The 18438-nt window shown below is 36.5% G+C and overlaps 1 protein-coding gene across 4 annotated transcripts in view; it reads left to right on the top strand.

Moving 5' to 3' along the window:
• The window catches only part of wdpcp (WD repeat containing planar cell polarity effector), a 179791-nt gene that overhangs the window by 52390 nt on the left and 108963 nt on the right, over positions 1-18438 (top strand). For 3 of the 4 annotated variants that reach the window (XM_073051202.1, XM_073051199.1, XM_073051200.1), the window contains exons 2-9: positions 5993-6076; positions 7495-7539; positions 8068-8118; positions 9599-9669; positions 9927-9986; positions 12575-12689; positions 14308-14441; positions 15589-15612. In XM_073051202.1, coding sequence (XP_072907303.1) covers positions 6016-6076; positions 7495-7539; positions 8068-8118; positions 9599-9669; positions 9927-9986; positions 12575-12689; positions 14308-14441; positions 15589-15612 — 561 coding nt within the window. In that variant the 5' untranslated portion in view covers positions 5993-6015. The remainder of the gene's footprint in view (positions 1-5992; positions 6077-7494; positions 7540-8067; positions 8119-9598; positions 9670-9926; positions 9987-12574; positions 12690-14307; positions 14442-15588; positions 15613-18438) is intronic. The other variant, XM_073051201.1, reaches the window with a different exon arrangement.

Raw genomic sequence — 18438 nt, 5'->3', positions numbered from 1 at the left:
AGTTATTCAGGAGAATACTCATAATGGATCTCAGGCTGCACACATGGAAGGGCTTCAGCAGTTTGAGTTGAATTTTGTGTACGGTTCATGTTTCACAACCACACAGCAGGTTATACAAGTTGGTCTTAGTGGACATCTGGATATTGTGCTGGCTAAGCATGCATGATCACAAGGGGCCCAGACTCTGACTAGCCTTGCAAATCCTAGCGTTGATTTCTTTATCCCAGGAACTATCACTGGAGATGACGCTGCAATATATTTAAATTCCTTTACTACCTTCAGTGTTGTGCCTTTGGTGATGGAAGGCAGCACAGCAGTGGATCCATGAGCACGCTAAAATAAGGCCTCTGTTTTGTCTAGGCTGATGGTGAGGCCAAACATGTGTCAGGCTTCTGTGAACCTGTTTATAACAAACATCTTATGAGTAGTTCATTATTTTCTGTCAGTATTATTATCTGACTTGCTCCCATAGAGCCTTTCTTACTCTATTTTGAGCATTTTTAATTCTGACTAATCTTTTTAAGTAATGAGACTATTATTCTTTAAGTCTACTTGAACAGAAATTGGTACACTTGGGATGGTGTCTACAATTTTAAGAACTTAGAGGTACAAATAACAGTTACTTTTTGTAAATATAGTTAACGTGACCATGTAGCATTCTATTAATTCAAATTTAGAAGTTCAAGTTAATATAGTGCTACATAAAGGACAACTCATCACTCTTATCCCTGAGCATGGGGAAAAATTTTACTTGCACCCATGGAGTCATGTGCATAAGCATTTCAAATATCAGACCTTCACTCTGGTTTTTAACTCTATATAATTTCAAAAATTATGGGAGAAGTATATTAGTTTGTGATTTCCTGTCAGAGTGAAAGTTCTTAAAGTGGTGGTTCTCTATGGCAACCTTCAAGTAGTGGTTCAGATTTTCATTACTTGTTGAGAATGTGGGGTTTAACAAATGAAACGCCACTCCACTTCTCTGATAGGCAGTAAGATATCATGCCTTCCAAAATAGACAACCAAGAAAATTATTTAATTATTCACCTCATCAGTACTTCCTACCCCATTCCTACGAGCATCCCCAACCTTAAAGGGCAAACCTACATTTTGAGGGACATCTCCATGAGAGATTCCACAGGTCTCATCAATGGTAGACTCCCAGATGGAGGTTCAAGCAAGGCCCATCCTTTTAATCTAAGGTCATACAGACCTTTAAAGGACACTTTATTCCAAGTAAGGCTCATGTGGTTTCTTATTGATAAATACACTTTAATATGGAGCAACAATATCAAATGTCTTTTGCATCAGTGATTAATATCTTTTCTACACTGTCAGCAATCTTCTATGCATAAGTCTATCGCATGTATGCTGGACAGTGTCAACACTGTATTCACAATTTAAATTTGCTTTTAAAATCTGTATGCATGGCATGTAAAGGAATTCCTTCAATGCCATAAAATCTCTCATTCTAGTCAGAATTTATAGAGCATGCAGAGTAGCATAGAGGTTAGCACAATGCTTTACAGCTGCCATCTGTAACGTTGGGGTTCAATTCCTGCTGCTGTGTGTAATGAGTTTGTACATTCTCCCTGTAAACAAATGGATTTCCTCCATATGCTCTGGTTTCTTCCCACAACCAAAAGACCTACTAGTAAGTCATAGGATTGCTATATTGGTGCCAGAAGCATGGTGATACTTGTGGACTGCCCAACACAATCATTTCTGATTTGATTTGATACAAATTACACTATTTTAATGGCTCTCCATGCGGCCTTAGGTCATGTGGACAATGCAAACGCCTATGTCAGGATACTGTTCATTGACTATATTATAGCTCAGCATTTAACACCTTCATTCCTACAATACTGATGGAAAAGCTACAGAGCCTGGGCTTCTTGTATCTCCCTCTGCAATTAAATCCTTGACTTCTAACTGGAAGACCACAATCTGTGCAGATTGGTAATAACATCTTCTCTTCACTGACAATCAACACTGGCACACTCAGGGATGTGTGCTTATCCTACTGCTCTGTCCTCTTTAGACCCATGACTATGTGGCTAAGCATAGCTCAAATACCATCTTTAAATTTGCTGATATAGAACTTTTGTTAGCAGAATCTGAGATAGAGGTGATATATAGGAACAAGATATATCAGTTAGTTGAGTGATGTTGCAACAACAACTTTGCACTCATATCACAGCAAAAACCTGATTGTGGACTTTGGGAAGGGTAAGACGAGGGAACACAAAACAATCCTCATAGAGGGATCAGAAGTGGAGCAAGTGACTGATTTCAAGTTCCTGAGGATCTAACCTGGTCCCAACATATCGACACAGCTATAAAGATGGCAAGGCAGTGGTTATATTTCATTAGGAGTTTGAGGAGATTTGGTTTGTCATCTAAAACACTCGAAAACATCTAGATGTACTGTGGGGAGCATTCTGACAGACTGCATCACCATCTGTTATGTGGGGGCTACTGCACAGGATTAGTCTGCTTCATCATGGGTATTAGCCTCCGTAGTATCCAAGACATCTGCAAGGAGTGGTGCCTTAAGAAGGCAGCGTTCATGGTTATAGACCCTGATCACCTATGACATGCACTCTTCTCATTGTTAACGTCAGGAAGGAGGTACTGAAGTCTGAAGGCACACATTCAGTGATTCAGGAACAGATTCTTCCCCTCTGCCATCCATTATCTAAATGGACATGGAACCCATGAACATTACCTCATTTTAAAAAAATTATTATTTCTGCATTTGCTCTACTATTTTTAATTTAACTATTTAACATGCACATACTTTTTTTTTGGCAGTTGGATACAACTGAATGGCTTGCTAGGCCATTTCAGAAGGCATTTTAGAGTCAACCACATTGCTGTTAAGTCTGTAGTCACATATAGGCCAGACCAGGTAAGGATGGCAGGATTCTTCCCTCAAAAAGGCATTAGTGAACCAGATGGCTTTTTACGACAATTGACATGGTTTCATGGTCTTCAGATATTTTTATTGAATTCAAATTTACCAGCTGCCATGTGGGATTCGAACTCATATCCCCAGCGTATAATTGGGTCTCTACTATCTACAAGCCTCAGGTCAGGAGTGTAATGGAATACTCACCACTCACCTAGATGAGTGCAGCTCTATCAACACTCAAGAAGCTTGACGCCATCCAGTACAAGGCAGTCCACTTGATTAGCAACGCTTCCACAAGCATCCAATCCCTCCACCATCGACGAATAGTTGCAGCAGTGTGTACTATCTACAAGATATACTGCAACAACACACCAAAGTTCCTAAGGCAGCACCTTCCAGACCCATGACCACTACCATAGAGGAATGAGAGCAGCAGATACCTGGGAACATCACAATTTGGAAATCCCCCTCCAAGTCACTCACCATCCTGACTTGGAAACATATCACCATTCCTTCATTGTTGCTGAGTCAAGATCATGGAATTCCCTCCCTAACAGCACTGTGGGTATACCTACACCTCAATGACTACAGGAGTTCAAGAAGGCAGCTCATCACCACCTTCTCAAGGGCAACTAGGGATGAGCAATAAATGCTGGCTTAGCTGGCGACGCCCCCATATCCTGTAAATGAATAAATAAATAAATACTTTAATTCACTTATTTTTTCTATATTTATTATGCGTTGTACTGCTGCTGCTGTGAACAAATTTCATGACATATGCCAGTGATAATTAATATTTTTCTATTTCATTTCACTGTATGTTTTGCTGTACATGTGAGAAATAAAGATAATCTTTAATGTTTAAATTATTCTTTCAGCTTGTCAACAACTGTTTAGGGCTTCACTAGATTGAGTCCAGATAAGAAGGAGTTAACTAAGAAGAAACAGATAAACAGTTTGGACCTACATTATCTAGAATTTAGAAAGAAAAAGGATAGGTGCTGAGAGAATTGTTCCTTTGGTGGAGAATCTAAAAATGGGAGCCATAGATTTGCTATAAAGACACATCCGTTTCAGGCTGAGATAAAGAGGTATATCTGTTTTCAAAGGATTGAGAGTCTTTGGTATTCTCTACCTAGAGAGGTGTATAATTAAGTTCGCTTCAGGCAGAGGTAGGTAGGTTATTAGACCTGAGGGGAAATGAGGTTTATGTGACCAGGCAGGCAAGTGGAGTCGAGGCCAGGATCAAATTAGTTGATCTTATTGAATGGTTGAGCAGACTCATGGAGTTGTATGGCATACTGGTGATCCTATTTCTTACATTGTTATTTAAAAATGCTTCTAATTTTCTTTAAGATTTACTGACATTTTCAAGAATATTATACTATATTAATGGTGCTGTGTGAGATAATAATCAAATCCATTTTATTACTTCATTAGCTAACGTTAGGTTAATTAGCTAACTCATTAGCTATCTTTTTCAAATGGATGTTTTTCAATTGTGCAAAAACTGTACCTCAAGCAGTCACTTGTATCATGTATGGGAATCATTTTGAGGAAAACAAAGTTTTTAAACGTGTATTTTATTTGTTATCTCATTAAGAATAAAATGTATAGGAGCAAAAATAATGCATGTAAAGTTTAAACACGGGATTCTGTAGATGCTGGAAAGTCAGAGCAACACACACAAAATGCTGGAGGGACTCAGTAGATCAGGCAGCATGAAAGTTGCACGTTTAGTTATAAGATTGCTCTGTTAGGTCATCTTAAGTCAGAAGTGGAGACGTACTTCTGAGTAACCATCCACTAGGGAGCAGAAAAATTAGCCAGTGCACCCATTTGTGATCATAGTCCAGTAATTGTATTAGTTTTAAGGCGTTCTGATTGGATTATCATATACAGTATGGTTCAGCTTTTCATATACTTTATCACTTATACACCACGACATACATTTGAGAAATGATTACTTAAATGATAGAAGTCCATTACTGCTCAAGTGGAATCACTGGATTTAGTAATAAAATGGACACCAGAAGAGCGAAAAAGAGAAGTTGGTGATGACTAGGTTAGTAAGTTTCTAGAAGGAAAAAATGTTTTCATTTCTTTGTGATTTTATGCATGTTATTTATGATTGTTCTTGCAAATTATATGTAATTTTTTATCTTTGAACATTTGAAGATTATATCAGTTTCCTAATTTACAGAAGACTCATAAAATTGATGTATTATTTATGATATTTTAACTCGCTCTGTAAATAAAAATACAGTTCTTGCTATGAATTGGTTTTACCAAATGACTTCTCATACAAATTATTTTGTGAGTGCAATTATTTAGGAAGTGATTATTCTATTAATGAATGAAATATGAATTATATAATATTGTAAAATTTATAATATTGATATAATATATCAACTAATACTACTTGAAGAAATGGAGTTCTTTGTTGTTTATGGTGAACATATAGTTACATGGAATATACAACACTGAAGCAATTTATTCATCCCCAATGGTCCATGGTGGTGTTTATGTTTAAATGTGATATAGCCAATTACTGCAGGATTGTTTGAACAATCCATGGACCATTTTCTACTGTTTTCTCTATACTCCTCCATCAGTGAAAAAAAAACAGTAGGTTTAGCATGTTGGAATCAAAATTAAAGAACATTTTCATGTGATTAGTTGTTGGCTTACACGGAATGCTAAATGGTGGAATCTACAAATTTGCTCTCTCTTCCAAAATACTCAGTATTACAAAAAAGAAAGTGCATGGAATTTGAGACATTAGTTAATGGGTTTCTCAAATAGTGCTTCCTTCTGGAGCTTAAAGTTGACCCAGCCACATAATAAGAAAATCCTTTGGGAGAAAAAAAAACTGCTGTTCTCATCCTGCTTTTTGTTAGTTAATGGAAAAATATCAAATGTGCTAATGTGTACTGGTCCCCAGATTATTGACATTTTCATCTTAAAATATGGTTAATGAGGGACCATTTACAATTCCCCTTCCAGAGATTCTCAGTTTTTGCTTAATGGAGGCTAATTAATTTTCACACATTGGGTTGCTTCTTGCTTTAACAGATCTGCCGTCCATCTGCCATCAGATGTCTTTCTGTCTAACTGAGCTACACCTGTGGTCTATGAAGAATACCTTACAAGTCAAGGGTAATTGAGCTATTGCCAAATCCTAATAGTGTTTGATTTCGACAATGTTATTGTTTTAGAAATAACTCTAGTTTCCAATATGTTTTATTTTGTGCTGTATATTTTAATAGTCTTTTAGTTGATTTATGTTATCTATTGTGGAAATTCAATTTACTTTTAGATAAAGATTTAAGATATTAATATAATGAAATACAGATGTAAAATATATTACAATACAAGTTACATCTGCATTTTGTTATTTTTAATATTAAAAATATCAATTTTTGCAGTTGTGTATCATTTAGAACATTTTAACTTAAAAACACATATAAATAGTATCCTGCACAATCTTGACATCTCAAAAGGCTAGTGAAGAACGGAAGCACAATAAACTGTAGATACTGGAATCTGAAACGATAAGCAAACTGCTGGAGGGACCCAGCAGATCAAGCAGCATCCGTGGAAGTAAAGCAATAGTCAAAGTGAATCTTTATACGGGATCTCAACCCAAAATGTCACCCACTGTTCGCATCCACGGATGCTGCTTGACCCACTAAGTTCCTTCAACAGTTTTTTTGTTAGTGAAGTACTTTTGAAGTATTGAGTGTAAATTATTTTGCCCATTTTCCCATTTTTTTTCTCTCCACTGAGGCATTGACTCCTGATAGGTAATATATCTCTCTTTCTGGTGTACTGATCTCACATAGTGATTTTTCTTAAGATGCAGTCATTGAATGCTCATAGGGTAATCATTAGTGGTACCAGTAAGCCAAACTTGGCCACCACTCAACTTTGTTGAGGATAGAAATCAGGAATAAAAACAATGGCAGACTCCAGTTCCTGCCAGCCCTGTACTTAGGGCACTGATGTTAAATACATTGCACTTTTAACATTTTGGCTATTAATAATCAACAAATCGGGAATCAATCTCATTGCCTCACCTGCAAGCAGCTTTTGCTCTTTGTTCAACTTTATTCTGTTATTTACTTGCACCACAAAATTGCGTATCAGGTGGGACTAAATAAGAAATTATGTAATTCTTTTTGAGAAAACAAAAAAGACAAAGCATGTGTGTGGTTAAGGAGTGCTTTATCTACTCAGGTTACTGTAGGTAAAATAATTGCAATCAGCTAGATGATGTTGTAACCAGGGGTCAATATAAACTCTGGTTTTATACTAAGTGTTTAAAGACGGCCTTGTCAAGTGACATGACGCTGCCTACATTGACCAAAATATAAAACCAATTTTATAGTGTTGACAAAGTCACCATGAATACATTGTACTTGTGAAATGAACCATTGCTGGAAAATATGTGCAATTTTTACAATTAAGTTTTCTTGAATGCATAACTTTTTAATATCAGCATGGTTTTATATTTAAGAATGTCAATTTGATTTTTTTTTAAATTTACTTGTTTCCTTTTCCAAATCCTATGGCAGATGTAGATATTGGCACCTTTCAATACCATGATCGAAAAGAATCTGGTAAGTTTAATTTTTACTGAAATGCCAATTAATAACTATCTGACAGTAACTCTAAGAATTGAAGCCCCATATTGCTGCATCAAACTTTCCAGCAGGGGGCATCAAAATCCTACTGATAATATATGAAGTAGCGAGCCTTTTTGTCATTGAATTTTTATATATATTCTCAGATGAATCATTTCTTTTAGCCCAAATTGTATAAGGATTGTGTGAGCATCTTTAGGTAGAAATTTAACTGTGGTGACAGTGCAAAGTTAGTGGTTCTCAATTGAACTATCAGTTCAATGCTCTTTATGTTGCTGCCTTTTCCAAAGCTGGATTTACCCCACTTTCAGTACATTTAATACTGTCATTGCATTAGTAATGGTTCGTGGATTCTGCTCCTAATCTACATTTATGTTTAATGTTTTTCCATTTTAAAATTTGTAGCAATATCGTAATCATCTTGTAACTTTCCAGTAAAAATATTTGTTAGTTTTTACAATAGGCATAAATTTTTAATTTTTCTTTCATTTAAAATTCTTGTAGTTCCATCTATAGACTGCTGTTACCTAGAAGAGAAACAACGAATGACTGAGGGTAAGCCATGTGTTAGCATAACAATGTAATAGGCTCTTATTAAATGAAGCAAATGTTATTTCCCCATTTTGCGCAAATGGGATTGTCTTTCTTTAATTTGGATATTACAGTTTTTTTAAAGGAAAGGCTAGCTATGTGGAATAAATCAAAGTGCTAATAAATGCTAGCACTCCAGTCTTCTTTGGTAATGGGATATTGCCTACTATTATGTCCCTTGGGTACCACAATAAATATATAAGCCATGTGGTTATTAAGGTTGCTTTTCTAAATGTTCTTCACATCCAAGTGTGTATTAAAAAACAAGGACACTACAGTTAGACATTGTTTCTATTTTAGTAATTCATTTGTAAAGGGAACTTTTTCCCTGCGAGTATTTTCATTCACGCAAAATGTAAGGCACATCCTCACCAAATCTTATTCATAATGAGATAATCTGGAGAAACATCTCTGTCTAGAGAGTGGTAGAAATATGACTCTGGAACATTAATTGGAATCTGAAATGCAGCAGTAATATTTAGAACAGGCCAACAGATCTATTTATTATTTTATAAGAGATAACATTAGGAACAGGCAAAAATGCCTAAGCTGATCTCATGTTTTCCCAATTTTATATTGATCTCCTTGCTGATGAAATGGTAGCCCATGCATCTGAATCCTGCGTGTTTGTATGCTATATTATATCTAAACATAATGTTCTATATGTATAATGTTTTGCTAAATCTGAAGCTTCCAAATTGGTTTAACATTGATTCATAGAATCATGCATCACAGGAAGCCTTTTAACATAGTGAAGGATTTTTGAAAAGATCTCAAATTAACCCATTCTCCTGCATTTTCCCCAAAGGTTTGCAGTTTTTAATTTCATAGGTTCGAAGGTTCATTTACTATCAAAGCATGTATCCATATACAACTCTTGAGATTTGTCTTCTCCAGATAGCCCTGAAACAAAAAAAACAGCATGAGAGTCATTCAGAGAGAAACATCAAACCCACCCTCCCCACACAAGAAAGAACGGCTCCAGATTATCAACCCACAAACCTCCCTTCCACCGCACAAAACAGAACAAAAACATCGATTTGCCCCCCCCCCCCGCACAAAATGAAACAGGAACTTTGACTCCCAAGCCCCCTCCACTTGCACAACAAAATGGAAAGAAATGGACAAAAAACACAGGATATAAAAACCATAATTCTGAGAACTCCACATCCCATAAACGCGATAGTCCAATCCATAATGTGGAACTAAGAGAGAGACACCACATAAATGCTGATTTTACTTCCGCTATTTATCTTGAATTTGTCCTCTGGTTACCATTTTATTGATTTGTTTTTATCTTATAACATCTGTTTTTAAATTCTGGATAATGTTGACAGGGTCAGATAAATTATTGGTGCTTTTAACAATGGAATGACAATGGTAATTGTTATGATGATATAATTCTAATCATTGTAACTTTAACAATTCAAATTTTGTTTGTTAGCTCATGAATACTTATGGACACCCAAGAATAAACGACCTGATAAGCTACGAGATACTCTCAAGGAGTTTGAGGTACCTTCTAGTCACAAAATTGACAGTAAACAATTATACACCTTTGTTTATCTTTCATCAGCTTTAATTTTTTGTAGAGATTTAGCCTTGGCAAAGTGTATAATAACCAGCCTCCAATGCAGCAGTATGCACTGACACAGTTCCATCTTTGTGTTTAAAGCATGCTTATCTTTTCTGATATGATATTAGAAACACTCTGACCATTGGTGATAACATATGCTTCTGACATGACCATCTGTATTTTTGTTGTCCTTCAGGAACTGCTGCAGTGCACTCGTTGTGTGCTGAGCAAATGGAAGAACAAGAGCTTTTGTCAGGTATGTGCTCAACAATGATTTTGCGTTTCAGTTTTAATTTATCCGAGTCTTCCTGGGTTTGGTTTTACATCAGTTCAAATCTGGTAATCAGGTAATTACCAGGTGATCTATCAGGTTTTATCCAAATGGTGGCTCTGTGCTTACATTAAGCTTGTAATGGGATGAAGGGTGGAGTGAACTGAGAGGAATAAAGAAATAGGCTTCTGTCAGAATCCTTGAGTAGGGACTTTGGTGAGGGAACAGCATCCCAATCCTGCATAGTGAGGACTTGCTTGTTGCAGGATATCAAATTGAAGCTCTTTTGGTGTGTTGTGCCACCAAAAATAAGAAAAATAGTTGATGATCAACTTAGCTACATCTTTGAATTGAGCTAGAACTGTGAAAGTCTAAATGTTTCTGCAATTTAAAATATCTTTTGAAACAGAAACACAACACTTGATTGCACGAAACAAGTAAAGACTTTCTGAAATATTTCTTTCAAAAAAAAAATAAGCTGATAATCCTTTCATGGAAAACTATAGGGCAGCATGGTAGTGTAGCGATTAGTACACTCACTTTACAGCACCAGCGATCACCAATCAGGGTTCAATTCCCGCCACTGTCTGTAAGGAGTTTATAAGTTCTACGTGACCATGTGGATTTTCTTTGGGTGCTGTGGTTTTCTCCCACATTCCAAAGGTGTACAATTAGGATTAGAGAGTTCTGGACATGTTATGTTGGTGTCGGAACCATGGTGACACTTACGGTCTGCCCCCAGCACAATCCTCAGACTGTGTTGGTTGTTGATGTAAAACAATTCATTTCACTGTATCTTTCGATGTTTCAATTTGTAGATGACAGATCAAGCTAGTCTTTAATCTTTCATCTTTAATGGGAAGCACTCCTTTGACCTCCTTGCACCTGATGCATTTTGTCATTGAAAGTTTAAGGTGAAAATGTTGGACAACCAAAATGCTTCTCCCATGATGTATTTCATGAGTCTACAATCCAGCCATGAATTGTTAATGGGAGTTTTGGGACATTGTGATCATTTATACATGCAAGGGAATTTAACAGTTGTCAACGATCACACTGAGTTTTCCTAACAAAGATGTGCCATTTTGTTTTTAGTGCTTTCTGTGGTAGAGAATTCCATAGGTTCACCACTCTGGACAGAAGGAATCTCAATCTAGAAAGTCTTACCCTGTAATCTTACACTGTGACCCGTGTCCAGATCTGTTAGAATCTTGTAGGTTTCTTTGAGATCCCTTCCATAAGATCAATATACTTTGAAATTTAGAACTTTAAGGAATGATCTTATTGAAACATGCAAGATCCTTTGGATGGAATGGAGGCACAGCATGGCAGTGTTGATGTTGGTATATTTCCACTAGTGGGAGAATCTCAAATGGGAGACATGGTTACAAGATTTGGGGTGGACATTTAAAACTGAGAAATTCAGAACTGAATTTCTGGGATTCTTTATCCCAGAGCATTACAAAGGCTAGGTTGTTGGGTGTATTTAAAGATATTTTTTGAAAGATCAGGGAATGGTGGGGGGGGGGGGACTGGAATATTAGAGAAGATGGCATTTGGGAGAATTGTCATATTGTGTGACAGGGCAGGCCTGAGGGGCCAAGTGGCCTATTACTCATATTGTCTGATGTTATTATGTTCTTATTAAATGCAGTGAATATGGGCCTAACCAATCCTATCTCTTAATATATAAGTCCTACGATTCTTGGAATCTGTTTGTTGAGATCAGTCTGTTAAAATCAATAACTGATAAGGTAAAAAAAGATCAATTTTGGAGATAAAGAAAGAACAAATAATAGCCACTATTTCTTGATCAAATACTGAAAACTGTCCCGAGTCAAAGAGTGAAAAAAAATCAGCTAAATCCTGGAAAGAGAAAGATATTTGCATTTTAAGTAAATTTCCTTAATAATAGATGAGCAGTATTACAAATATCACCATAATTTTGGTGACCCTCTGCATCCAATAGGAACCATGCTCAAAATAACTTGCTAATTGGAGTTGGGGATAATGCTAGAATTGTGTTTCTCAATGCTGACCCTACCAGAGTATGTCTGGCCAACTTGGCAGTGATCCAGAAGCCAGAACACTGTGGGCATATTCAATGTATTTGTCAGTATCTGTAATGAATGGGAGTTCAAGAGTAGGGAAATAATGAAAATGCTGGCAATTCTCATTGTGTGTAATAACATCACAAAGACAAAAGAAGCACTGTTGAAAATCTATAGTCCAATTCAATTCAGCATCGATTTAATTTTTAACCTCGAAATGGACCCTCCCAGAAGATGAAACTCTGGTTAGTTTGACGGGAAGCAAATTGCCAAGAAGAGGAAAGAGCTGGTAGAGGGAGAATGGCTTGAATGGGTTCCTTCAATTAGATATCTTTTTGCGATTCAAAGTCCAATTTTTGGGACCTCTTCCGTTTTATTACATAACATTTAATATGGATTTTTGGAGTTTCAAACAGCTAATCCAATTTTTTTTTAACTTGTATTTAATGTTTAGTATAAAAATTGCAGTTTGGAATAATGGTTTCAAAGATTGCCCTTAACATCATGTCTTAATTCTTCCAGCTTTTCTTTGGTTCAGGTGTTCTGGTTTCTTTAAGTCTTTGCGGCCCACATCTAGAGAAAATTCTGATCGACAAAACCTTAGTGGGGAAACTCATCTCTGACACCATCAATGACGGTAATTGTAAATAGCATGCAAATCAAATATTTGAATATGACAGATGAAAAGTGAAGTGGTGATAATAGGTTTACTAATTATTCCCACCAGAGATCTGCAAAACCGATTATTATTGGCATGTTGACATTTCGGGCCGAATCCTGCCAAAGGGTCTTGGCCCGAAACGTCGACTGTACTATTTTCCACATGGTGGACTGCAATGGAAAGTTATTTTGCACGGGATCCAGGAAGAGTTAGCTAACTTGATATACAGTTGGCTTGATGATAGGAAGGAGAGGTGTTATTGGATTGCTGTTTTCAGACTGGAGGCCTTGACCAGTGGTGTTTCCCAGAGGTGAGTGTTTGGCCCATTGGTACTTGTTAACCATATAAATGATTTGGAAGAGAATCTACAAAACATGGTTAATAAGCACGCAGATGATACTAAAATAGGTTGAGCTGTAGACACTAAAGATGCTTATCGGAAATTACAGAGGAATCTTGATCAGCTGAGTAAATGGGCTGAGAATTAAACTGAAAATTTTATTTCTAAGTACAAGGTGTTGCATTTTGGGAAGACAAATCAGGATAAGACTGCCACAGTGGATGGTGTAGCCCTGGAAAATATTGTAGAACTGGGGCACCTAGGAGCACAAGAGCATGGTTTCATGGAAGTCAATTCACAACTAGACAGATTTATGACTAGAGATTTTGCATACTGGCCATCATCAGTTAATTGAATATAGAAGTTTGTACATCATGTTGCACTTCTACAAGATGTTGGAGAGGTTGCATTTTGAATATTATATTCAGTTATAGGAAAGATAACATTAAGCTGCAAAGACTATAGAAAAGATTTACAGTTATTTAGGCATCCATAAAATTGATTTTGTACTTAACTGGGAAAATGTACAAAAATCACTCAATATAGTAACCATACATCCACAGTAGTGTTAACGAATGGCACCAAATGTACATGATTTATTAGAAAAAAAAGTAGAGAGCAAGACAAAATAGTTCTGCACATAGGAACAAACATACGTACATACATAAGACTTTAGAGTTTAATAATATTACGAGAGCTCCTTTGTATGTGGGGGTGTTCCATAAATTGGCTGTTTCTAAACCAGGGACAGCTATACTTATTATTGAGTGAGTGCAGTGAAGGTTCACCAGAGTGATTCCTAGGCTAGTCTAGTCATCTCTATGTTCTAGTCTGTCATGTATTTTGAGATGAAAATGGTTAGGGTTAGCCTTCTATTCTCTGTGGAGATTAGAATGAGATGTGATCTCATTGACACATACACAAGTATTGGGGACTAAGTGGGATGGATATAGAGAGGATGACCCTCTCAGTAACAAGTCCAGAAACACATATCACAATCCCAAAATAAGGGGTAGACACGTAGAAAGATTTTCTTCACTCTGAGAATAATGGATATTCTTAGTCAAAAGAGAAGGTTGGAGTATAAAATAAGCTGCTGATTCAATGATACCATCAAAGAAAGGACAATTACCAATAATTTATTTTTAATCCCTCTTTGGGCTGGTAAAGTTACATGGGTCAGATTGGAACAACAAAATTGTCGAAAATGAGTGAATCTCATGTTTAACTTTGTACTATTTTGGCTTTGTCTAGCTGTGCTTGCGGACAGTTTTATGATCATAACATTTCTGGAAACCAGTAAACTTTGCTTTGTCCAGTTCACAAAGAAACAAAGTTCACCTGATGTCAACAAAAAAATGGAAAAGTTTTCTACTTCTGATCTTAAGGTACATGCAACTATTCTAGTAAATTTTATCAGTATGAAATGAATTCATTTGTTTACTGCTTATGAAATAGAAATACCACTAGAAAACTAACAGGGTTGTTAACCTTCTCAGAGCATTGTAATGTCAAATGAATTACTTCCCCCAACTGAACCTAGAGGAAGTATGCAGTACAAATTTTGTATTGACCAGTCAAGGAATTGGTTTTCTAACCATGGGTTTATTTGCGCGGCTCCATCTCTAAATATATCCACCAAACTGAAGATGGATGTGACATTTGAAAATTATGGTTGATGATGATTAGGCCTGCCAATCCTAGTGCTTTGATCATGGCAATTTTAAAGATTAGGAACTGTTCCAGGTAAGGAATTCCTTCTGTTTCAACCATTAATCTAAGTGTTCAGTCAGTCAACATTTGATGCTGTCACAAAGGGTGGATAAAATAGATTTAATGTTCCGGTGTGGTACATATATCCTGGAGTGGATAGAATTTTAGATAAGAGTGCTCTGAATTGATATGGTAATGGGAGGAATGTCTCAGAGTGGAGGGGAAGGTAGATAGAATGTTCTGAGCCAATTTTTACCATGTAAGTAGAATACCCTAGGTTTGGTGAAGTGGCTGGGTTCACCAGAGTATCGCTGAGTAACCTGTGGGAATGGGGTCATCCTGGATTGACATCGTATCCAAGAACGGGCTTGGAGTGTACCTAGATGTCCAAACTCTGAGTGTGGCCTTTGACATCATAGTGACAGGGCTCATGTAAGGATATCTACTCAGTTTGTGCTGTCATGAGCTACCTGGTCAGAGCAAGGTAAAGTTTCATTAAATATTCTTACCATTGCTCAAATTGAGACTATTACCACTAATCAGTTTTCACTATTCCCTGTTTTCCATACCCCATTGTGGGAATTCCCAGTTTAAAAGAATGAACACTTTACAGATCTTGCAAAATGATCTGCAGTCCACATCAAACAAGCTGAAGCACTCTAATTCAGACATGGCATTTCCTTGTAAAGGGAGATATACAGCCAGTTAAGGACAGTTGGAGTGGTGTCCTTATCTTCCACAATTGATAGACTCTATTGTGCTTTTACATGATTGGAGAATCTGTGCCTTAAAATATTAACATTGCTTCTCTGCTCTTTTAAGCCAGGTTTCTTTTGGAATATGCAGGTGTGATCTTAGATTTCTTAGTTTTTAAAAAAAAAATCCTTTAATTCTGAGACTGTGATAAAATCTGTATGATTGAGTTTTTGGTTAATGTTAGCTAGCTTTAGGCAGTATGGACAGACCATCCTGACTACCTTTATCTTTAGCTTCAGATTCTCTTGCAATATGCAAAGAAATTGGAAATATGGAAATTTCTCTGTGACTACTTCAGACAGGAAGGTATAATAAATGAGAATGATTGCATATTGTATGGCCTAAGTAATGTTTATGCTTCAGTCAGTATATTTACACTTTATTCAAAGGTTGTTGACCTTGTATCTAGTGGAATTCCTGATATACTGGCAGATTGCCGCATTATGTTTGATTCTTGACATTGCTCATCAACAAGCTGTGCTAATATTCATGTGGTAGTGTTATTATGCTTGAAAAACACAGGAAAAGCTGCATATGGGACCTGTAAGTCTGAATAGATTTTCTTTCCTACCATTACAGCAATGGGTAACTGTACTATACTTCTTGCTGTCTGATGTCATTAACACAACATAATCAAGACTGAATCCGGAACCTCTTTTATGGTAGTCAGGATGGTCTGTCCATACTGCCTAAAGCTAGCTAACATTAACCAAAAACTCAATCATGCAGATCACTGGGATCACTGAAAATTCAATCATGCAGATCACTGGGATCACTGAAAATTCAATCATACAGATCACTGGGATCACTGAAAATTCAATCATGCAGATCACTGGGATCACTGAAAATTCAATCATACAGATCACTGGGAAACCTAGATGATTCCTTAATATTATTTGCAGAAAAAGTATTCTAACAGCATTGATATTGTTGTAACAGCTACTCAAGACATCTCACAATGAATAATTTAGTAATATTAGAGAATTTCTTCATGTAACAATATGAATTGAAAACTTAAGTTGGTATTCTCGAACTTTGGGAGGAAAGGTACAGTACTGTGCAAAAGTTTCTCCCTTTTGAGAGAGGAAATGAGGGAAATTACAGTTAGTTGCCAAACACTTGCTCATTCTTGCTATAAAGATCACAGATCTTTACACTTTGTGTTCATACAGGAAACATGGTCAGTGAGGAGAGGCAGCTGTATCTCAAACAACTTGTATCTGCATACCTTGTTTAGTGAAGTTCATGTTGTAATTTTATTGGACCATGTAAATTTGAATGTTGCGCTTATAATATTACTAGCAGAGCTTCAATGTTGTTTTATTAATTTTAACTGCACTACACATGGATTTTACTATCTTTCTGTAGAGTACAAGAGAATGCCCTTTCCAATGAAAATACAGAAACAAATCCTCCATAAACTGCTTCTGCTGGAACACCAATTGAACGATTTTGTAAACAATCTACTGAAGGTTTTAGCAAAGGTAGATTTTAAAGAGCATCTGAAAGGAGAAAACTGGCAGCAAAATCTGTGGAGGCAAATCCAACTGAAGGCATGGTTAACCGTGTTTTTTAAGAAATTAAGACATAATACAGGAAATAAATTGGATTGGATGGGAAGGATGATGTGATCAGAGCTCCTAAGTTATTCCAGCTGGAATCAGCAGCAGAACCCTGACCATCTTTCCCCAGTAGTAAGGATTGTTGTGGTATTAAATGCATTCTTAGTTTGTAATTGTGTTGAGAGTTGCAGGTGTGGGGAAAGTGTGTCAGCAGTGAGTTCTGTGCAATACAGGCCTGTTAATTTCTGAGTTTGATGTAGGGAAAGAAACACCTATTTACTTTTAACAGATAAAAGGTTAATTCTCAGAAAATCATTATAGTGCAGCTGCTACTATCTTATGTAAGAAAAGCTCCATTTGTTAAACTGGCAGTCTTCATGTTGACCCTGCTACCCAACCCAACACAAGCCCAATGGGCTCTGACTGTTCATGCTAGGTCAGGTTTGGAGAGAAAAAAGCTGAATTAGCCATGGTCACACAATCTTCAGAATGTGTTTTAATTTTATGCCTGAGGAAACTGCTACGCTGCTGGCCCAGGTGTACCCACAGTCCAAGACCATCTTGCAGTACACCAGTTTTAGTTCAGTCTTCCCACCACTCAGGCAAGGGAATGGCTGGTGGGAGCACTGGAGGAAGTGGATATGGACATGTGTTTTATTTATTAATGTACTGTGTTAAGAATTAATGGGTTTTGGTACTTGTATGTTTTAATTGAGGTTGTCTAATTTTCAGTTTGCACTGTAGCCCAATAATCCGTCTCTGCTCTGTATCTTGAACTTCAATCACAGTGCACCTCATGGGAAATCACACTAAAGTTCAGAAAGAAAGTTATATAAAGGACTATCTGTTATATATATTTGAGCATGTGTTTAATTTGGACCGTGTTCAGACAAAAATAATTTAGATTGGTTAATTGGTCTGCTATTAATACTATATTGTATTCGAAGTTATAGAAATTACTTGTATTTGTTCGATAATTGTGTATTGAATTAATCAGTTTTAATAATCTGCTTCGTGAATTTAAATAATAAAAACTAAATAGTATTTTAGTAAATGTCAAGTTTTTTGAGATTTTGTCAAGTTTTTTGATTATAATTCCCTACACTTTTAATAATTAATTTTTCTTAATGCCAAATGTCACTGTATTATTGGTCTTGAATAATTGGTGGTATGTGGAGATGTAATCATGCTAATCCTTCTTCTGTCCGTTAGTTGGAAAGCTTATGAACATTTTTGTACCAAGAAAATTCAAGCAATTGGGATAAAATCTGTGTAGGAATAGAACAGTGAATTGGTTTAGATAACTAACACGGTGTGATGAGTTGAAAGCTTTGAAAATTCTGGGTAGGTGGAC

Source organism: Hemitrygon akajei, chromosome 7, assembly GCF_048418815.1.
Source record: "Hemitrygon akajei chromosome 7, sHemAka1.3, whole genome shotgun sequence".
Taxonomy (NCBI): Eukaryota; Metazoa; Chordata; class Chondrichthyes; order Myliobatiformes; family Dasyatidae; genus Hemitrygon; species Hemitrygon akajei.
The sequence above is the reverse complement of the archived record's forward strand: the minus strand, read 5'-3'. Positions and strand labels throughout refer to the sequence as shown.